General features: G+C 43.5%; 1 protein-coding gene across 4 annotated transcripts in view; it reads left to right on the forward strand.

Moving 5' to 3' along the window:
- prkd3 (protein kinase D3) overlaps positions 1-23,975 on the forward strand; it is a 48,956-nt gene that overhangs the window by 8,456 nt on the left and 16,525 nt on the right. For all 4 annotated transcript variants that reach the window (XM_076299342.1, XM_076299340.1, XM_076299341.1 and 1 more), the window contains 3 exons: positions 16,928-17,066; positions 22,047-22,178; positions 23,761-23,918. In XM_076299342.1, coding sequence (XP_076155457.1) covers positions 16,928-17,066; positions 22,047-22,178; positions 23,761-23,918 — 429 coding nt within the window. The remainder of the gene's footprint in view (positions 1-16,927; positions 17,067-22,046; positions 22,179-23,760; positions 23,919-23,975) is intronic.

The following is a 23,975-nucleotide window of genomic DNA, read 5'->3' on the forward strand; positions in this document are numbered from 1 at the left end:
TACCCAATTTTACAGATACTCCTGACTGATACTGATACATGTACCATTTCTTACACCATAGATGATAGAGAGAGCCACAATGGTTCATACATTCTGAAACTCTATTGCTGAAAATCTCCAGGCATTCTATAATAACACAGCACCATGTGAGGTAGAACACATTCAGGTGAAGTGTTCTGTGTCAGGTAGAACACACTCGACTGAAGTGTTCTGTGGGAGGTAGAACACACTCAAGTGAAATGTTCTGTGTGAGACAGAAACACTTGAGTGAAGTGTTCTGTGTGAGGTAAAACCAAAGTCTTTTTAGGCAAGTCCCTCCACTCGGCGGCCATATTGTAACGCTTTTTGGTCATCTATCGGCAGAAATGTGCATGCGCAAGGCTTCTTGACACCAACCTTGCTCCAGTGGCGAGATCACAACACATGATTGGCACAATGTATTTACAACACACCACATGATTGGTACAATGTATTCACATGTCGACTTTTTTGAAGGGGCGGGATATGTTTAGACAACTGCCATATTGGCGTTACAAACTAACCCCATGCATTTCTATGGAGCATTTTTTGAGTGCTGTGTCTCCTCATTAGAAAGTCTCTGGTAGAACACACTCGACTGAAGTGATTTGTGTGAGACAGGAACACTTGAGTGAAGTGTTCTGTGTTAGGTAGAACACACTCAAGTGAAATGTTCTGTGTGAGGTAGAACACACTGGACTGAAGTGTTCTGTGTGAGATAGAACACACTCGACTGAAGTGTTCTGTGTGAGATAGAACACTCTCGACTGAAGTGTTCTGTGTGAGATAGAACACTCTCGTCTGAAGTGTTCTGTGTGAGATAGAACATTCTCGACTGAAATGTTCTGTGTGAGGTAGAACACACTGGACTGAAGTGTTCTGTGTGAGATAGAACACACTCAAGTGAAATGTTCTGTGTGAGGTAGAACACACTGGACTGAAGTGTTCTGTGTGAGATAGAACACACTCGACTGAAGTGTTCTGTGTGAGATAGAACACACTGGACTGAAGTGTTCTGTGTGAGATAGAACACACTCAAGTGAAATGTTCTTTGTGAGATAGAACACACTCGACTGAAGTGTTCTGTGTGAGATAGAACACTCTCGACTGAAGTGTTCTGTGTGAGATAGAACACTCTCGAGTGAAGACGGCAGGCTAATCTGTCCCATCTGCCGTTTTGCTTTCTCTTGTTTGCCTGCTGGAGTGGTTAGTGCTCAGAGCCCACAGGAGACACCCCAAATGACAGAACACAGCACCATGACTCATCAACTGCAGGCATCCCACAGAGTGTGTGCCTGAGTTTGTCTGTGTGTGTGTGTGTGTGCGCGCGTGTGTGTGTGTGTGTTTGTGCCGTGTGTGTGTGTGCGTGCATGTGTGTCTTTGTGTGCTGTGTGTGCGTTTGTGTGCTGTCTGTTGTGGCGTGTATAACCTATAGGTCTCAGTTGACTGGAACATAAGGATGTAACCTTTAGTATGTGTACTTTTGCAAGAGCATGTGGTTGAAAGTGTGTAGGCATGCAAGTGTTTGAACTTGAGGATGTATGTGGTAGGATGGTGTGTGGGTCCCATGTGAGCTGAGCTTGTGGTTTAAAGTGTGTGGGTACTGTATATCCATGTATCATTGAGTATGGGTGTGTGTGTGTGTGTGTGTGTGTGTGTGTGTGTGTGTGTGTGTGTGTGTGTGTGTGTGTGTGTGTGTGTGTGCGTATATGTGTGGATGTGCGTATGTGTATGTGTGTGGGATGAGTGACCTCTCTGTGACTGGGCACTGCCTGCTGCTACACTGGGGTGTGCATGGGGTAAGAGGCAGCGCCACAGCCGGGTGGGCACCTCCTCCACTGGCAGAGTGTGTGGGATACGGGTGCTTGGACGGTGGGAATGGACCAGAGGTCAGCCACGCTCTGCGCCCACTGAAAGCCTCTCAGCGCCCTCTCCGACGGAGGCACTTCAGAGGGCCGCTGCTGCACCACAGGGATTGTCTTTGGTCGAACGACTAATTTTGGGCTTTCAGGAATGTTTAGAATCCTTGTTCCATCAAAACAGTCCCCGACTGACAGACAGCTCTGCTTGAATGTGGGCCTGTGCAGTGAATATATATACATGTTGCTTTGCTGACCTGAGTAGTCATTGTTATAAGGAGTGTGTCTGTGTGTCTGTGTGTGTGTGTGTGTGTGTGTGTGTGTGTGTCTGTGTGTGTGTGTGTGTGTGTGTGTGTGTTCATGTCACAATGAAAGCAAGGTGAAGTGGAAAAGGTAAAATGGCATCGGGACCAGAAGAAAAACCAAAACACACGGCTCTCCTGGACCTGGACGATCCGTGCAATTCCATGCTGGACAGGAATGAAAGGGATCCTTCAGTCCTCCCCCTTGAGGTTTCTCTGGCCATAAGTAACGCGGAGTGGCAGCGCTAGGAAAGTGGGATCAGCCGTCCCTGCTGGACGCTTGGAGCCCAGAGTAAACAAACCCAAACACCGCACACATACACAGCCTCCAATGACAGGCCATTAAGAGGCTCTAATAGCATGCAAAGTGGTGAACTTAATGAAAAGCATACAGGCATGAATAAACAATTTGGAGAGTGAGCAAGCGCCCGAAAGCCCATGCCCGAGTCAAGACCCTACCCGTTTTTTTTGGGAGATAAACCCATGTTGTTTGACACAATCGGAGAGAAATGTGTAAGAGCTGATGAAGCAACCTTGCTGATAATCAGTTTAACACAAACATTTCTGCTTCCCCGCCACCGCCGCCATGCCCAGATCTTCATGCCTCAGCCCCCTGTTCCACTGCTCAGTGGAAGTGTGTTTGTTTTTCGTGTTTGTGCAAGTCATTTTCTCCACGTCAGAAGCAATCATCTCATAGCTCACAGTGCTATTGTTGTCCGCAACGACAACCAGTCTTCGCAATTACAGCCTCTGCGAAGCGCGATGGCCAAGGGGCAATGGTGAGCTCACACATGCCAAAGTCTGCTTCTATTCTTCAACGTATGGGGTCTTATTTTTCACCCTCTCCCCTCCTAGCAGGAGCTCATCAGCCTGCTCCGCCACAGATGAATGATGCCATTTTTGAGACGAGCGCATGATTAAACAAATAACTATTAACTAGATAAATAGTTCCTCCAGTAGGGTAATTGTTCTGGAGTCACATATCCTGTCGTGTGATTTTTGTCAGACAAAGAGAGGAGGGTGGTCGGAGTCAAGGACGAATAGTGCCCTGAGAATCTTGGCCTCTGTGAGAGATTGATGTGCGTTCAGTCCGTTGATGTACCGTGCTATTCTCACACCTGGCTGAGTGTGCTTCCAGTCCCCCAGTCGGTGATGTTGCTACTGGGTCTCTGGGCCTACATAAATTCTGCGTGTCGACTGTCGAGGCCACAGACAGGTCCGTGCACCGTACATAAACAATTTACTCCGTGACATTGGTTAAGAGTACATGCAGATGCTTGGCACAGAGCCAAAGTTCAGACCCCCTCATTGTCCAGAGTGCGCTTGGGAGAAGTCAAGAGTTCGGCTTTTGGTTAATTTGTCGTGTCTCTTTACAGTTTTAAACGGAACGACACCGCGTTGCTCTGTGAGAAAAAGGAGGTCAGAATGCGCAGATGTCACAGAGACACAACAATGGAGTCACTGTTAGTGCTCAAAAATGGAGACATTTCCTCCCATTATGTTAATAGAGGCAGGTTCATACAATGAAAACCATATGGAGCCCGGCTTTCCCCCTCTGCTAGCTGCACTATAGCGCTATCGATCGGCATGGGTCGGACAGATTAACCAAGCAGCGTTCGGGGGTGTTTTTCTTCAGCAGTGTTTGCTTTTCCTCTGTGTCCGCCTGGTGAGTGATCTGCCGTTCCGATAACCTGGTAGCAAGGAAGTGAAACTTGACCACAGAAACGAAGCAACCAGGCCAATGCTCACTGTGTCAAGTTTTTTATATGGCATAGTGCCCTTCACTTTAATTCACCATAATTGCCCTGAATTATATGATCGAAAATTGTATTCTCTGCCTAAACTTATCCAGGAGAACAGACGTACATTCATGGTTCTTTTGACACCAGCCTTCTGTCCATAACGTCTGGAAAGCTCTCAGCCATCTTACAAAACAGCCTCTCAGTACTTTTTCCACTTTTCCCCCAGATGTTTAATGGCCAGTGGTCAATGGTGGAGAACAGAGTGTTCTGTCAATGTATTTTAAAATCGTCCCCAAAAACCTTGAGTCTGGTTGAATGTCTTTATATAATGGACTACTCCATTCTTAATGTACCATGATGCAGTGCAAACGGTGGTTAGGGCTGTCCATCATCACCAGAGCTTTGGTCTGTTTGCGTGCAAGCTTTTGGAGAGTGAGTGCTGTCACAGGCAAAAATATTATGCCAAGATAACAGAGGGGATGCATGTCTGCTCTGAGCTGTTTGTTTAATCTTGCCTACCTTGCAGGAAAATGTTGCAATCTGAAATACAGCCGTTTACTTACCTGTGAAAATCTTCTCAGATAACAGAACATATTTGACACTTAGAATGTTGTAGCAGTAACACATTCAGTGAATGTTTCAGAAATGAAGCTAAGCAGAAGATTTGAGGAGATTAGCCAACAGCAATCCTCTACAACTAATAGAGGTCTGAAAACTCTTCACCTAGGAGGGTCAATTCTCTTGACCCCTCTGGCCGTGGAGATGGAATGCTGATCTAGGTTATGTCTGTGGTTTGAATCTCTCCACTCTATCGGTGGTGGGCAGATGAGAACTCACTCAAGAGTGAATGCTAAATACACACAGGGAAATGGGCTTAATCCAATAGCAATATGTTTCATCATTTCCTCCTTTGAATTTAGGTGTATTTGTGTTGGCAGATATCTGACAGGTACTATATATCTCACTATAACAGCTCTGCTTGGTGGTTTGGAGGTAAACCACAAGGGCAGTGGAGAGTGCAGAGATTTCACCACGTCAGCAGCAGTTGGCAATGTTTTATATCAACAGCAGTCCACACACTGGATGTGCAAGGCAAGCACTCATCTCATTTGATGTGTTCACATATATAAGCCTTTTCATTCATTATGTATTTATTATTATGCTTTGCATAACATTACATAATTATAAGTCAATGGCAGAAACATGCACAGTGCCGAGCACAGTGGAGCATGTTAAATGTTTGCTTTTTACTCTAAATCCTCTCTGTGAAAAATATGAGATTTAGCTGTGCCCTGGATTACGTCTTTTCTCTGCCGACCAAACTTGCAGAGTCGAAACTCTCTGATTAGATGAGTGATCCATCTGATATTAAATATCTGTGGTTTCTAACACATTAAGGAAGTCTGGGAAATGGTATACGAAAAGGAAGCACATTCTCTTGCGATGGCGAGACATTTCTGAGCAACTGAGTTTAAAGCAAAACAACAGAACGCAGAGCCAGTATCCAAGCGTGATGGATGTTCTTTTTGGTTTTTCTTGAAGTGGAGATTAGCCACCAAGGCTTGCAGCTGGGAGGGTGTGTGTGTCTGTGTCTGTGTGTGTGTGTGACTTGGAGAGTAAATGAGAAATGAAATGAGAGACAACAAGGGCCGAGAACGATAAAAAAAAGGGACAAAATGAGAGGAACAGAAAGAGCAAAATCCGTAACAGAGCGCTGGAGTTAGAGTAGTCAAGTGGAGTGATGAAGGGAGTGACAGAGAGAGTGGAGGAGAGATGAAAGAGGTGGAAAGTGAGAGGGAAAACAAGAAGAGCCTCAAAGGAAAAGACTTGGAAACCAGAGCAAGACTGAACACGAGTGATAGAGAGGCTGTGTGATGACAACGACATAGAGAGCAAGAGAAACGCAGATGGCTGACTTCTGGTCACCTTTGGCCACCAGCTTGTGAACCGTGTGAGCTGTCTGTGGCGTTGAGTTAGCATAGAGGCTAACGATGCCGCCTTCTGCACTCTATTGAGTTTTATGTAACACACTGAGGGGGTAAATCGTTTCCTGTTTCGTCCTTTTTTTTCTTTTTATCACTCTAGTCCACCAGCCCCTGGGCAGGAGGCTCGTTCTAGGCTGTTACTGGGCCATGGAGATTAGGGGACTGCATTAGCAGTCGAGCCCCTATCAAGCAGTAAGGTGTTTTAGAGAGTGCAGTTTAATGGAAAGCATTTTTTCCATTAAAGATTAGCGGGAACATTACACAACACACTCGACACAGCACAACCGGATGTGTACCGTTCACACACTGGCATGAATGGAGTTTCCATGATTTCCGGCCGGCTGGTGGTATTATCTGGAAAAATAGCCACCTCTCTAGGCAGCATAAAATGCCCAAACACCACTTGACCTTTAGACGGCCTAAAGACATCCATGTTAATCTGCTTTATACTCAACGCTACTGTTCTGAGGTGCACTAATAAACAAAGTACCAACATGGAGCCAGTTAAAACTGAATTCAGGTCAAATATAATATATAGTATCTCTATACCCCCACTGTAGCTCTGCGTTTAATTGATTAAACAGTGTCCTGCATTATATAAACTAATTACATTGAGCAATATCATGGATCATTAGTGTGAGGAGCACTTCAGTGACCACTAATCCTTCTACAGGTCAAGGATTGTAGGGATTGTAAGGATTGTTGCTTTTAAAAAAATGAAAAATGCCCTAGAGAAACTAAAAAAAAACCATTCAACCAATCTGTTATCGCATCATGTATTTGGATGTGCTAGTGTTATTTTGGAATGTCATCATAGGAATGGTGTTGAGCTCATTGAGGTGTTAAATGTTTTGACACACACACACACACACACACACACACACACACACACACACACACACACACACACACACACACACATATGCATGGCATGAAAATCATGTTTTTCATCCGTAGCTGGTATTGCTGCTGACTGAATCATCTACTCACTCAGATCAGCCAAGCATTTCTACTGCTCTCGTTTAAATGAATTGTGCTGTAATCCATCATAAAATGAGTCCTTGGTGTAAAACAAATACATAAAACAACAAGAGTACAATACAATGTGTCAGTTTCCCCTTCAGCAGCAAAATAATAGCCATTCAATTTTAAAAACAACTTTTGGGTTTTGATATATCTGTGTATCTGTGATACAGTAGGCTATTTAAAATGGGGATTAAAACACAATATGATGATCACGTTATAGTTTCTCATATATAGAATAATGCAAAAGACACAGACAGTAAATGCTTGGTTGAGTGTTTTCTTCTAGGCTGAATCCTAATGCTGCTAAAGTAAAAGACCATGGTTAGTGCTCAGAAAATATCTTTCACATTTTCATTCAAGAGAGGGCATTAAAGTGGACACTATTTGAATTTAGGCAGGGACAATATTGTATCTATCTCTCCCCTTACAACATTGTATCTAGCTCTAGCCCTTACCAATTATATCAAAATCAGGTCAAAAGAGTCATAATGAGTAATATATTGGCTACAATGCTAAAGAAATATAAAACAGCATGATTAAAAACATTTCACAGTAACATATTTCAAATAAATCTGTTTTAAGATATAAGCAGGCAATATTTTGAAAAAGGGAAATGTGTGTGTTTAACCTTTTTTCAATCTTGCTTGCTGTAATATCAGCCTTAAAAGAACAGCAGAGGTCTTGGAGCACTGTCTTCTATAGCAGATGTAGGCTACTGATGGGAAACCAGCTGTTGATGTGATAGAGCGATCTTGGATAAAGCTTGGAGTGTGACTAACAGAATTCTTCTCTTTTCTCCTAACCCAGTATGCTGTGCCATTATTTCTGTTAACCCAGTAAACTGGGTCATTATTTATTTATTCCTGTAGGATAGCCTGACCACACCTACCTGGTGTCAATGGATAAGGGTATTTTTGAAATTCACACACTCTAAAACCCAACTTTTAGAGTGTGTGACATTTTCTTCTTATTTTTAAGAAAACCCAACATTTAACATGTCTGTTAGTTATCACCCCAAGCACAAAAATGTCTTGCTATTCTGTGTATAGTTAAAAAGACCTCGGGAATAATTCATTTGATCAGTGTCCGACACAACAACAGCCCTAGAGACTTGGTCTGCATTCAATTCAGTGGAGATATCAGTCAACATGGGTCATAAGCCCAGCCCCCTCTGGTCCAGCCATCACTCAGCCACTCTGTCAGGCTCCTGGTTAACACACTCTTCTGGCAATGACAGCTTCGGCCTCTGGTCACTTGAGTTGCCCTGGTAGGCACAGACATTCAACATCCAGGTCCATGTCAGACAGGAGAAACTGCTGGGTTTGATTACTGATCTTTTTTTTTTTTTGACAAAGCAAAGCTAGAAAATTAGTGTTCCATAATATGCATAAATGTTCATAGAAATAATCTACTTCCAAAGCTTTTCAATTTGCTGAGTTCTAGAATCAGGTCAGAATTTAGTACAATTTAGAACAGAACAATTTAGTTCTTATTTTTGATCAGCTTGTATAATACTATCCATCTTTGTCCTGGATTATACTTAACTAAAGTCAATGCACAATGTGTCTGCAGTGAACCTCTTATTCAAAAGGAAAGCAATGTGCCATGTCCCATTATCCATGCCGCTGTTGGCTCTAACAGGATTTAGCATATCCATGTAGATTAATCACTTTAGTAGGAGATTAGGGTGGCAGAGTCCAGGCCCCTTTTGTACTTCACAACTTGACGAGCAGACCTCACATTCAGATTTGCCACGCTCATGTCTTTGGTGCGTGTGTGTGGCCCACAAACTGCTCGGCTTTTGTGTGGACCGCTGCGCTCGCTCGCTCTTCTTACGACACACACGACTGCTTCCAGTTAAGTCCTGACATTTGGAGCGGGGGGGGGGGGGATAAAAATAAATAAATAACGAAGCATCTTGAGTCACAATGGTTGTCTGGGCCCAGAGCCCCGGTTCTGCACTCCAGATCTCCCAGGCTTCTTCCACCCACCAGCAGGCCAAATCTGGTCCTCATTTAAACTCATCTCCACCCATTTTGACGACGACGCACTGATGGCTAATGGTAGGTATTAAACGTATCGTGCCTGCCAGAAAAGAAGTGGTGATAACTTCCCCTGGTTTGTAAACACACTTTATATCCTGATGGTTAAGCAAGTGTGACCAAAACAGGCGAGGTGTCAAGATGCAAGCCGCACTCTTAACTGCCCACAGATCGCTGGCTTCCTGTGTCAGACTGTTCCTCCTCAGTCCGGCACCAGTTCCCCCAGTCACCGCAGCCATTAACTCAGCAGAGTAATGACAGCATATTCAGCAGCAGGCTAATTAAATTCTCCCCAATTTACTTTTCAAAAAGTTCGCACATCCAAATCTTCCCTTCAATTATCTCTTCAACGCTCTTCTCCAGAGCAGGCCCTCGGCTGTACTCAAACTTTTCCGAGAGCTGTAACAGAATCGGTGGCGGTGCCAATCGCCTAATCATTTCTACACCTCACCCTCTCCGTCTAGTGAGTGTGTACAGTGTTCACACATCCTCCCTGTCTCAGCCACTCATGTTATCTTACTGTAGAGTCGACAGTCTCGCTCAAACCCCATTCCCTCCAACCAGCTTCTGGGTAGTTGTGTGGTAAGGGGGTTGAGTGGGGGAACGTCTGGGAAGGAAAGAGTGTTGGCCAGGGCTTGCTAATGTCGAGGTGCCGCCTTCCCATTGCGAAGCCGTAGGGAGCGCCATGCTCAGTATGGTCTGAGGTAAGGGTTGATGGGTCTTGGGATGCAAACAGAGGGAAGCTTCACTGTCATCTCTATCAAAATGAAAGTCTTCTCCCTGCCTTGCCAAAAACACATGCTCCCCAGACTATGACCAAGACTTAAGCATAGAAGGAGGTTTAGCAGATGTTCTTCCAAATATTAAATGTTTTCAATCTTTTCTTGAGAGAAATTATCTCCATGGAGTGACTTGGAACAGACCCTGGAAAATAATGCAAAATACATTTGACTTGCTGGTCTGTGGCAAGGGAATGGCCATGTATAACACTACTCTTTTGCCAGTCACAGTTAGTTTAAAGGTTTCTGGACAAAAGAGTCACTGGATTGGAACTTGTTATGGGAAAGGTTTTGATTATTGCCTTGCAGTTTGGTAGTTTAGCTGGACTGGATGTGTCAGAGGCGAGCTGAATGTGTGCAAATACAGAGAGAGAGAAGTTTATCAATAGTAGCTGCATTAGAGGGGTGGTTGTAGCATAGTAGCTAAGGAGCTGGGCTAGCATGCAGTAGCCTGAAAAGTTGTGGGTTTAATTCCTGGCTTCTATCGTTGTGCCCCTTGAGCAAGGCACTTAACCCCGAGCTGCTCTGGGGAGAGTGGCCCTTGTAATATTACTGACATATGTAAGTTGCTATGGATAAAAGTGTCTGCTAAATGAACAAATGTAAATTAGATCACAAACTATGCTTCTGACCTTAGAGTCCTTTGAAGTTTGCTGACTGTTGCATTTTTCCACTGCTAGTGCACTGCTGTTTTGATCCCATATGTTTGCTCCACCTCAGACTGCATTTCTTCCTCATTAGTAGAATGAGAAATCGATTGATGCCAGGCCAAGTCTACATTATAGGTGGGTTTCATAACCCACAAACAGCCTACAGAGGTGAATGGTGCAACTTTTGCCACAAGTTAAACATCAGGAGGATACGTCTGCAGTCTCTACCTCTAAGAAATTGAAGGATTACAATAACTCCATGATCAGGCCAAGCAATTGTCCAGCAAGGTCCAACTTCCTACATCATTTTGTGCTCTGGGTAATACATCATATTTCTTTGGACAGATGGCTCATAGATGTGATGGATATCAACCCTAAGTACTCAATGGAGCCTTTTGGGCTCATGACTAAGTACACGCATTATGCTTCAGTTCAGTTTATAACAATGCATCTCTTTCTAGAGGTGGGTTTTCCACGTTACAGACACATGCGATATAGTGAATTACCACCCGGAGAGAAGAAATACTCTTTTCTGATTGGCTAGTGGGGTGGCTATTACAGTTTTTCTCAGTCGCTTTGGTGCTTTTCTCACATCACTATTAACATTTGCACAGCAGTTAGTGCATTTCTCAAAACAATTAGTACAAACTGCAAAACCTAGTGGATAACCTGTAAAAGCTTGTCACTTGCTCAAAATGGATAGTCCATTCCTCAAAAGCAAGTATTTATGTCAATTAAACTGCCAGTGTCATCAAAATGAGAAGTCTTTACACCATCGTTTATGAACAAGATAGTCAAATGGCTTTGTCATGTTTTCATTACGACAGTTTATGCTCTCAGTTTTTTTTCCCATGCAAAAAAAGGTCAGAACTCACTCAGTGACACTACCTGAAAATGCTCAAGACAGCACTATACAGCCATTTGAAAACTACAGTAAAGTTACAAATTGCTAGTTTGGGGAGTAAGTGAGTACAAGACACTGAATATGTATGTTTCACAGTTTTTTCAGTCGCTTTGGTGCTTTTTTCAGATCAGAATGAAAATTCACATAACTATTAGTTCAACCTCCACAACATTTAGTCATTTGTGCACATCATAGTAGCAATTTCTCCTTCCTCTGAACAAATTTCAAATGCTTTTCGACATGTATCAGTTGCATTCATACAATTCTCTGCTGTTTTTTAACATTATCATTTGATTATGTCATGTCAGTCAAAATGAACTATACTTATGGATACTGAATAGTCGTTCCCTTTAAAACTAATAGTCTTCATTTCATTGATTGAGTCATTACATACAAAATTGTTGAACTAGTTATCAAATTCTGTCACAATGCTGTAGAATTGCAAAGAGCATACAGTAAAAATTTACGCATTCAGTGTCTTGTACTCACTTACTCCCCTAACTACAGCAATGTGTAAATTTGCTGTAGTTTTCAAATGGCTGTACAAGTACTGTATATTGCTGTCTTGAGCATGTTCAGGTAGTGTCACCGAGTTCTGACCTTTTTTTTGCATTTGAAAACACTGAGAGAACTGTCATAATGAAAACATGACAAAGCCATTTGACTATCTTGTTCATAAACAATGGTGTCAAGACTTCTCATTTTGATGACACTGACAGTTTCATTGACATGAATACTTGCTTTTGAGGAATGGACTATCCATTTTGAGCAAGTGACATGCTTTTGCAGGTCATCCACTAGGTTTTGCAGTTTGCACTAATTGTTTTGAGAAATGCACTAACTGCTGTGCAAATGTTAATAGTGATGTGAGAATAGCACCAAAGCGACTGAGAAAAACTGTACTGTACATGCTCTTTGCAATTCTACAGCATTGTGACAGAATTTGATAACTAGTTCACCAATTTTGTATGTAATGACTCAAGCAATGAAATGAAGACGATTAGTTTTATTGGGAACGACTCATCAGCATCCATAAATATAGTTCATTTTGACTGACATGACAAAGCAACTGATACATGTTCAAAAGCATTTGCAATTTGTTCAGAGGAAGGAGAAATTGCTACTATGATGTGCACAAATGACTAAATGTTGTGGAGGTTGAACTAATAGTTATGAGAATTTTCATTCTGATCTGAGAAAAGCACTAAAGCAACTGAGAAAAAAAACAACTACTGTGTATGAAGTAGATCTTACTTGGACGCTGCGCATCGGGGAGTTCTTTGCCTCTTGCCCTCGTCCATTAATTCCGTATAACAGGACACCTCGGCGGCAGTTATCCCTTACTTATTACACAGCTCTTCAGAGTGCTGCAGAAAGTTCCATTCACATGAATGGGCCTTCCCATCGTTCGGAGGTCTGCGTGCCGGGGTGTTGTTCGCCCTGTCGCCATTATTTCTGATAATGACAATACATTCACTTACATAGCTAATATTTACAAGGAAGCGATTATCTATTAGAGCAAATTAGAGGATATTTGGATGACTTAATTTTGAGACTTTTTCACATAAACCTGTGTAGTTGGGAGAACATGTGTAGATAGACAGACAGACAGACAGATAGATAGATAGATAGATAGATATTTTCTTCATCCCGAGGGAAATTTAGGCATCCAGTATACTGAATACATGCTGGTGAAAAGATATGCTCCTCTCATACAGTACCTGAGCTTTTATGTGCGACCAGAGTGTGGGACTGCTTTTTGCACAAGCCCACTATGCGCAGCTAAGCAGGGTCCCGTTCTCAGCTCACTTCAGCACATAAGGTGGGGGTAAAGGAACAACTCCCCCAATGTCCAGTGCCCTGCCCCGGAATCCCATGCATCAGTGTGCACCACGCCTTGTCTTCTGAGCAAGCTCTGTAGACATCGTCAAGTGCTTCTCTCTCTCTCTCTCTTTCCAGAATCTTCTGTCTTTTTCCCCCTAAAATCCCCTGTTCTCCACCCCATCTGACAGCCAAGAGAGAGAGAGAGAGAGTCGGGGAGGAGGAGGATTGGAACAGAGTGCTTATTGTTGTACGGGTTGCATGTGTTCCTGCCGGCTCATCACCGCTCCTTCAGACGAAGCTTCTGTTCTGTTCAGCGGCAGGATTACTCACCCAGTGGGAAGTGCACACTCATCTCCTATGGCTAATGGCACAGACGCCCTGTGCAGATTAGAGGAGCAGAGCACAGCACAGCTGTGGGAGATGGACATTATGTAAGGCAGCCGGCCAACAAACAGAGCATTTTCATCTTTCTTGGAGTATATGAAAATTAGAGTATGGCCTTGTTTGAGAGCATGAGCAGGCTAGTTTTGTGACTTTGCAGAAGAGCATGTGGTAGGAGTTATTTAAGGGCAGAAATAACTGGCTTCCCGGAGCCTCTTGTTAGACCACAGTCTTACCAGTGGGCAATGTTTTTAGCCAGTTATTGTGCAATGAGCCATTCTGGTATTAGCAGTAGCCTGGGTTCCATTGTGCCATGATTAGATCCATACTGTGGCACATGCAGCTAAAGCTTTTAATCCTGAGTTTTAAAGTAATGCCTTTATATCAATACTGGTGTCCCTACAGTGCCAGTGTAACTGAGAAATGCAATGGCCTATTGAAACAGCCACAATACAGGTCTTCTTTTATTCCACATTTTTTTCCCGGACAGCAGAGCATGTGAGTTGTTATGGTGTGTTGGCACGCTCATCCGGGCACAGTGCTCAGCTGAGTGGCCTTGCCTGATGTCAACACGCCACCGTGGCAGGTCCGTGGGGGTGAGGGCAGTGGGGGGGGGGGGGTGGGGGGGGACCATTTTAAGGGCTGCAGGTGCTGTGCGAGGGGTTGCCAGGTCCAGTGCCTGTGAGCCTCGTTGGCCCTGGCACCGTGGCTGGCATTGTTCTGTTGACATTGTGCACGGGGTCCGTCGGGGAAACAGCTGTGCATGACGGACTTCCCAGACACGCTGGGTGGCAGTGGGGCTTACCCCTGTCAGGACTCTCTGATGGAGGCCAACTTTGATCAGCTTGGCCCTCGGACGTCCAGGCCTGTCTCTTCCTCCATGTCAGCTTTCAACTCCCCACTACTGATATCTTGCGAAACTAATGAAAAACAGTCATCCTTTTGGCAGGGTTCAAAACACGTGCGTCCTCTCCAATCAGTGAAGAAAGGTAGTGCTCTGCACCACAAAATAAGCACTGCGATTTTTCCTGGCAGGCCCCAAGGTATGGTTTCCTCTGTGATGGAGTAACTAACACACAGCCTGTGGTAACTATGTCAAGGGCTGAGTGACCAGGGACGACCGGTAATGTTGCACCCTGCAATCAAACTCCGTCTCAGTGACAAACCGCTGCTCTTTTGGCTTAATCACCGAAAGTACTCTGGAAAAGAAAGCTGGCCTGAGGTCCTCTGCAGTGTGTGTGTGTGTGTGTGTGTGTATGTGTATGCATAGTATATGTTGATATGAATATATGAAAGAATGCAGCATGTGTAATGCTTTTACTTTAATTAATCATTTTTAATGCCATAGCAAATATAGGGCACAAATACACGCGCGCATGTTTGTGCCCTATATCTTCCATATCATTACAAATGATTAATTAAAGTAAAAGCATTACATATGTTGCATTCATTTAGGCTATGGGATAAGTAGCTCACAAATACTTACCTAAATTACATGTTCAGTTTAAAATGTATATTCAACATATGCAAACATAATGTGCTTTGTTATTACTGACGTGCATATTTCACTTAGTTGTAATAATTATCTGGGAAGTATTGAGAGCCTTTTGTCATGCTTCCTTGAATACATGTTTGTTATGTTTCCTTGAATAGTGTAACAGCAAAAGTTAATTGGTGGCAGTGATAGTAGTAGTAGTAGTATTGTTGTTGTTTTTGTACTCCATAACAAGGATAAATTCACATTTAGTTTTAATTTGGAATTATTTGCATTCTTATACCCAACAACAGGAAGATACACTTGCTGGTGTACCATACTCATCTGCACATTAACTAAGAAGCCTCTGGTAGCTATCTGTTAGAGGAAGTGAGTCAGTACAGACTCCAGTCACATCCTGGCACGGTATACTGTACAGGAGCCCACATGGGCTCTCTCTCTCTCTCTTTCTCTCCTCCCTCCGGATGTTTACCCCTCTTCCCTTGCTTTCCAGTGGCCTGTTGGCTTATTAGCTTAGCTGTGTGCACATGGAACATGGCCCAGTGGCCAGAGCTACCTTACTGCTACTGGAGAGAACCTTGACCTCAGCATGCCTGGAGATGGAAAATCCCACCTCACCAAGACTGTGACTGGAGCATTTCTAACACTCTTAACTACAAGGTGTGACAAGATTGTTTAATTGCGTGGGAATGCTTGAGTTGTCTTGTCACATTTCCAACTGATACCACAAAACAAGCCTCATCATCATCATCATCATCATGACATGCTCACAACTGTTGCATAGGAAATACAGTAGAGCAATGGGGGAATGCTGATGACCGGTGGCTATACAGAAGCAGGATGAATCTTGTTTTGGATGATGAGGTTATACATTGTAAATAATTATTTCACACACTAAAGATTAAATGACCTTCTAAATTAAATGCAGTTTTTTTTTAGTCATGTGTTCTTACAGTAGGCCTAGTTGAATGCTTTAAGCTTGCTGAACTAAAAAACTGAAAAATGTTTACAAAATCAATAGAAAGGATGGAAAAAAACAACTATAAATAAATGTCAAACCTCACACAAGGATCTCACACAAGCAAGCAGTGAGCAAACAGACTCATGCAGACTTGTCTTCGAGGTTACGAGTACAGAGAAACATACTGCCCTACAAACGTCGGTGCTCCGCTAAAAACGTTGGCTAGGACAAAGCGCTCCCTCTGTGCCGATGCGATGCGCAGTGTGTCAGCGCTCTCTCTCCCCAGTCTACCACGTGCTCCTCTGACACTATAGCCCGGGGAAGTGGGGAACAGCCGAGTGAGTCATTGTGGCTGGGCTGATTTAAGCAGATGTTTTTCAGGCCCTTCCCCTGCGCTAGGCTAAAACTCCAGGCTAATGTTCCTTCCAAGTACATACTCACAGCCAGGCCAGGCCCTGCTGCTGTGCTGTTCTGTGCTCTGCATGCTTCCAGGCTTGGGTAATCTCAGGGAGAGAGAGGGGGGGGGGGGGGTCATTACTCAGACATAGCGGGGCCAAGGACAGTTCAGCATGTTTCTTTTCATCACATCGTCTTCTCTCTGCTTCACTTCTTCTGCTCTGAAATACAAGATGACTTTATGGTATATAGCCTACACAGCTAAATGAATGTGTCCCAGAGTATGACTTGATTGTACCTTTTGTTTTGCAGTTATATTGAAGTATTTACCATGCACCTTATAAGGTTAGGTTATCAATAAACACATCAAGTATAGGTACAGACACCAGCGGCAATCACCTGAAAATGTTTTTCAACCTGAGTCAATCAGGCGCTGCACTGTTTTCTTTGGCCATGAGAGGGTAAGATCTGTTAGCTCTGATCTGTGGATGGGGGGTTGATCATCTCTCTCTCTCTCTCTCTCTCTCTCTCTGTGTCTCTCTGTCTCTCTCTCCTGTCCCTAGTTCCCAGAGTGTGGATTCTTTGGAATGTATGACAAGATCCTTCTCTTTCGGCATGACCTGAATTCCGACAACATCCTCCAGAGGCTCACTTCAGCTGAAGATATTCATGAAGGGGATCTCATAGAGGTCGTGCTCTCTGGTGAGTTGGAATGGGTCTCAATTTGTCTAGCTTGAATTTTCAGCTAACCTGAAAAGAGCTTAAGCGGTGCTTGTAGGGCTGCAAAGGGGCGGAAAATTTATGGTAAATTTCCAGAGACTTCCCGCAAACTTTCCGGAAGTTAAGCTGGGGAGTTTTGGAAATATTCCAAATTGAAAACTTTCATGGAATTAAAGGAAATTATGGAAATTAATGGAATTTACGGGAATTAACTGGGAATTTTGTGTATTTCATACAAACTGTTTTATATACAAACATTAACATTTTGTTTCGTAATAAGCAATATGATTTTTGGTTTGTATAGCTAGCTAGCATGCTAGCAGGAATCCCATTCTCTGCCTATGGTTTACTACTGTGCTAAGCTAGCAACACTGAAACCACTGAACTGCCCAAGATACACCACGCCACTCAACAACAAAATCCGATTGGTTTGAACATTGACTGCTTCGTCCAGTCAGAATCCCAGAAAATGGTAAACCAAATAAAAAAATATATAAAAAATAATGACAAACATAACACCCCAAACTTCATAGATTAAGATTATTTATAAAGATATCAAGCTTTTATCAGACAGGCAATATGAGCATATTATTAATCATCCCGTTAGAGCTCATGCAAAATGACGTACACCCATTTAAATGGCGACAAAAGTGACGACAAGCCCATAATGGGCAGCTCTGTTCGCAAACATCCCCCAGTTTCACACCAGTTGTTCCCACATGAGATAACGTTTTCACTGAGATTCTTTTTCCCCATGCACATGAACGCACCATAGCTTTCCTTTATACCCTTGCTGATAGTTGTATGCATGTGATTGACGTATGTGCAGGGTATGTGCAGATTCGACTGAAATTGCATTAAATCAGGTTGTTTTAATTAATATTATGCTGCAAGATGGGGTTTTGTCCACTACATTTAAGTTATTTTTGACTAACTTGCCATATTAAAAATTCCCAGTTTATTCCCATTAATTCCCATTTTTTCCCGTATATTCCCGTTAATTCCCATGGAAAGTTTCCAACTTTGAAAATGCAATGCCCAATGACGTCATTGTGCTGTACAATTATGCAGTTGTGGTGGAAGTTCAATGAAAAGTCAACTCCTTTCTTAAGGCCACATGATTTCACACAAGCATACACACAATCATCCACCAATTACTGTTCTACCAGTTCAGTTCTAGACAGTTCTAAACCAGTCCTTACCAGTGGGCTCATGGATGTATGTCTTGAATGATTATGCATTCAAGAATACCCAACTGCAAAAATCCCACAAGCATTAATTGGTTGATTTTTTTTTCTCTTATAATTTTACCACTCTGGAAACCTGATCCAGTTTATTGGTCCAGTCTTAGGGCATATCAGTTCCTAGATGTCCTATCATACCTAAACATTAGTGTAGAGTTAGATTGTCAACGAGCCACTGTTAAAAAAATAGCCTGCGATTGTGCTTGTAGGACAAACAACAAAAACAGTTAGACTGGGCTCTTCCCCTTGTGACTCTTCCCCAACTCTTACAGTTGGCCTCAGCATTTACAGGTGTTCTGTGGTCTTCGTTGGTTCCTGTCACGAATGGCTTTTGTATCCTGCTTGGTGTGCAGTCTAGCAGATGTGGCTGTAACGGGCGTGGGTTTCCTCTCTCAGCGGCCTCTCCACTGGGGAGCACTTTGCCACACCTGCCTCACACACCCTCCCCGCGGCATGAGGCCACACTGGCTTAGTGACTCCTGCCAGGGGGTGCCTAAGCACATTGGAGCCCTTAGCAACTGATTTCAAGGTTGGTTGTGTTGCTTTGTTTTGCAGTTGGTAACAGAGATTGCTACTACTACCGAGGGCTGAGCTGATTCCAAATCAGCAAGTTTTGAGAGGAAGGGTTGTATGCCCAGAATAAATGTTCTTTATTCATTAGGTCCTTCTCTTAACTCCTCTCGACAAAACGTTTATATTCGACCGAATGCCTCTGACTGAGAAATGCAGTGCTTTTCCTTGGCAGCAGGCTCAAAGGCGAGAGCGTGTTTTTGCTGCTTGAAGTGACGGTAGCCGGATCTGGAGAGCGCAGACATAAACCGTGATGTGAGCAGCATCACTTGAAAGGGCCAGAGTGCGTTGGTCCATAGGGAGGAAGTCCTTGGGGAAGAGTGCCTTGGACAGACTCTGTGCGTGATGCACAACACTATCAACACTATCAAATCTCAAAAGGAAAGTCAGCTATACAGATGAACTCACTTTTTTATTATTAATATCATTGATGTATTATTTATATGATGTATTATGCAATTTACTATGTCCCATGTATTATTTCATCGCCCAAATGTTGTTTTAGAGCTGTGTAACTAAGCAAATTGAGTTTAGCAATGTGCCTGATGCTATCTTTTTTTTTGGGTGGGGGGTGGGCGTATACACGGAGTTATGCTGATTAAAAACATAAATTCCCAGTGAAGGTAGGATTCACCTCTTTAATGTAACTACATGATGAGATGTCTCATGATGTCCCAACTGTTTTATGTTCTTACTTGAAGAGTTGAACGTTTTTTAATGAGCAGTGATAAAGCTGAAGCTGTGATTTGTTTATGAATGTGTTGGCGGCCATCATGAATGCCCCTTTTATGTGTTTGTGTCTGAATGTTCTGGGCTGCTCCCTGGCATGTAACTCGCTGGTATTCAAAGTGTTCTGCTTCACTCCTTTGAAGTATTAAGAAGGGAGAAAAGAAGAGATTCAGAGGAAGAAAGAGAGCTCTTCTATTCATTTTCAAATGTTACTGCCAGTTGTTAGGGATAGTTCTGGACATTTTGTTCCTGAAATTGATTGGTCACTGTCTCTGTGCCATACAAAAGGCTGCATGAAAAGATGTACCGCCTTACAAGATGCACCCCCCCCCCTCACATGTCACAGATGTATGGAGAGTCAAACAGTATTTTATTCTGTACCATAATGTCCTGGCAATGCTTCCTGTCTATAACATTTCAATGGAGCTTGTTTCTGAATTGTTTCTTACATTGGTGATGAGTAGGTGAAGAAACATTTTATTCAAAACACAAGACAAAAAAAATGATATAATGATAATGCTTAAATGTAATGTATTTAGCAGCTCTCTGGCTATTTGTACAAGGTGCTTAGGTAAGATATATTTTAGCCACATCAGTTTTATGATCTTGTTTTCCCCAAACCTATCTTCAGGAACTTCAATTTCTGGAGTCAGGAAATTCGGTACAATTAAGCAGCGGGATAATAAATGTAACAATTTAGCAGGATGATAATTTTGCATGCCTTCATTACATGCATAGATCTATCCATTAGATAATTTCACCCATAAGACTACACAGAGTCAACAGACTCAGGATTGACATGGCAGGGAAAATACTTGCCAACCCACAAGGTGACTGCCACAACCAAAAGCCAAAGCGGTCTTGGTTTTAGCTGGCAGAAACTTGAATCGCATCTCTCTCCTTTCATAAAGGACTGGGGCCAAACCCTGTTGGCTCAGATTTCCCTCGGCCAATTATGGGCACGAATCTGATTCATTCATCTGATTCATGGCCTCATCAGAGACAATAAAAACACCAGGCTCCTTTATAGACTGTGTTGCTGGCAATTTAATGAAACCTAAAAGACACTTGGAACAGTATCTAGCTGAAACGCAGCCATAGAGGTGGACACTGAGCATATTTGCTCCAAGTGAAATGAGCCTCATATCCTTTGGGGATGAATAGCCCTGTGTTGAGACTTATCAGGACCAAATATCAGGCTGAACAGGCACATTGAGACCTGTCTTTAAAAGCCATGAATTGCAGTCCAATAATATCTAACTGTTCTTGCTGAATTTAATTGGATCCGCTTTCAAAAAATAAATATTAGATGGGGTGAGGTCCTCCAGAGACAGCCATTACGTCAAATTGACATTGTAGGTCAAATGAAGGTCCATCTGTCCATTTCCTGTCAGACTAATGGTCTACATTCTTGGACCCGGTGCAAGGGAAAAGATCATCAAAAATTCACAGAAGTGTCTCCAGTTTACTCTCTTCCTCTCGCTCTCTCTCTCTCTCTCTCTCTCTCTCTGTCTTTCTCTACTCTAGCTCACAATCTCCATCTCTCAAGGAATAATTTCTCTTCCAGGTTCCTGAAAATGTTGAGCAGGCATTAGGTAACTTTATGGCCTAAACTGGTATCACTTTTCCCTTTTTGTTAGCTCAGGACTTTTCCCTGATGAGTAACAGTGATGGGATTGGTGGCTGCCATAATTTCCACTGGATTGGGACGAAACCGCCAAATCTGCATTTCTTGCGGTGCTTAGACCTGGCCAGTATTGTGAGTCAGGGCAGTGAATCACCGACTGACTCGGCCGATTGAATAACAAGAGCAGTGTGTTACAGAGGGGCTTGGCCTCCTGCTCGCTGGGTCTCGTAAAAGCAGCGATGGCGGTCAGGACACCTTCAGTTGTAAATGAACTCGGAGGATGGATAACAGACGACACCAGCCATCTGTGCCCAATGTCGCCTCAGCAGCGCCTCCCCCTGAACACCCCCGCTCACTGCAGCCTCATCCACCGCAGCCACTTCACGTTTGCAACTGCTCTTGTTCAAATGTCAATTGACAGAGCAAGCCATAGCATTGCTGGCTGTGTTGCCAGTGCCAAGTGTAAACATACTTAAAATCCATTTGAAATTTTGACCTCAAAGAGACTTGCTAACATGAATAATGTGGTGTCTGTTTAGATTGTCCCCTCCGGGCTACCGTCTATGGATGTTTGTCCACATGCAGCACATGTTATGGTCGAAGTCATGTGGTTCTGTGCAGCCTGACCAATGTTATTTAGAAGTTCTGTTAAATCAAAATGTCATTTCTTCTCTTTTTTTCTTCTTCTGTGTGCTTTATGTCCTCGTTTGTCCTTAGATTTGGTTCGTGGTCTTGTGTTTGATTTTCCCTTTAGTTTGAGTTTCAGTGTTGTAAGTTATGTCTGACTTACAGCTCAAGCTACAGTGGAGGACTTCCAAATTCGACCCCATGCCCTCTACGTTCACTCCTATAAAGCACCAGCTTTCTGCGACTACTGTGGGGAGATGCTGTGGGGTCTAGTCCGACAAGGCCTTAAATGTGAAGGTATAGTCTGACACCATTTCACACACACACACACACACACACACACACACACACACACACACACACGTACACACACACAGACGTACACATACACACACACAAACACACACACACACACACATACGCATACATACATGCATACATTCTTACATGCATTGTTTGTTGCAAGTTTGCAGACTTTGACATACGATCACAGATTAGTCCATTTCACCAGTCCATTGCGTGCAAGACCCATAATTATAACGTACCGCACTCAGAAGATCTTTTATGCCAAATATCAGGAGTTGGCTCACGGTTAAATCTTGTCTAAAAGATAAATATGCTTAGTTATCAGACAAACATTAAAAACTCAAATATGTCCTGAATTACACATTAACAAATCTCACTGATGAAAGGAAATATTGCGGGCTAGGGGAAGTGCTCTTGGAAAAGCAACAAAGCATGTTATCAGTGACAGCATAAAATAAATGACCAAATAAATGAAATAGCTATTTTTCTCTGTATTTCCTTGTTTACTCATAGAGTGAGGTACGTGTAAACAACACTAAGGGCACTCCCTTAAAAGAGCATACTCCACATACTCAGGACTCATACCTTCCCCTACCTAGCACTGCGACACACATGCTTGGACACGGGCAAACATATACACGCTGTATGCACAATTGCACAACACCAGCAGGGCTTGTTTTTTAAGCGATGTGCACATCAAGGCTGTTGTTGTTGTCTGAGAGAGGCAAGGCCACGATGGCAAGTGTTTACCAAACCCAGGCACGGAACTCCACGGGCCGCCTCTGCAGGCCCTGGCCAGGGGGGGCTTTAGTGTGCAGCAGGATGTCTGTCTCCATGTCCTTGTGGACTTCCTCCTGCGCAAAGGAGCCCAGCTTTGAAGGCCAAATCTGGGGCTTTATGAGCGGAGCCCGGGGTGCTTACATGCCAGCCGTCGGACCAGCTCTTTAAAGGGAGGGCGCTCAGCTTCCGCAGGCTCCTGCTCTCAACCCACACACACTGGCAGATGAGCCGCTTTCATGCAACAGGAATGTGTATGACCCTCAGTCAAGTCTCCAGGTATCATATAGGGAGACTGAGGAGTAGATTATTGACTGTAAGCTGTGCTGAAGGACAGGCTCCGTAAGTCCATTAACAGCTGTATCCCAGAGAAGATGGCAGACTGTATTTTTATCGTGGGTTGAAAGAGCAGGGATCTCAGGCGCAGATCGCTTTTCTTCCTGGCCAAGTCAGGGTTTTTTGAGGGGGGTGGTGGGCAGGGGGGGTTGGCCACTCAGAAGGTATCCAGATTGTGATTTCCATATGTTTGGCCAAATGCTACTCTTATATTTCTGCAGAGCCCTCTGGTGGCCATGAAGGATATTGACACCAAAGTTTGTACACGCACAAGCATTGACTAGATTTTCACAACGGTAAGAGCAGTGTTGAGACATGCATGGCCACCACGTTGACTGAAGGATATTGACACCACAATTTGTACATGCACAAGCACTGACTACATTTTGATGATGGAAAGAGCAGTGTTCAGGCATGCATGTCATGTTCTTTCTTTTATTTGTTGTCCTTTTGTCCTCAGGTTGTGGTTTGAACTACCACAAGCGATGTGCTTTTAAAATCCCAAACAACTGCAGTGGGGTGAGGAAAAGGCGACTGTCCAACGTGTCCCTGCCCGGCCCATCCCTGTCCATCCCACGGCCCCCCTCTGTAGAGCATACCGCGGCCGTCCAAGAGGAGGTAAGGCACAGGTGGCTCCAGATCGTAGTAGTTATGGGATGAGACACTACTACTAGA

The sequence above is a fragment of the Alosa pseudoharengus genome, unplaced genomic scaffold (assembly GCF_046254945.1).
Source record: "Alosa pseudoharengus isolate Yale_2024_CS ecotype anadromous, Long Island Sound unplaced genomic scaffold, YU_APseudo_1.1 YU_APseudo_1.1_scf_22, whole genome shotgun sequence".
Taxonomy (NCBI): Eukaryota; Metazoa; Chordata; class Actinopteri; order Clupeiformes; family Clupeidae; genus Alosa; species Alosa pseudoharengus.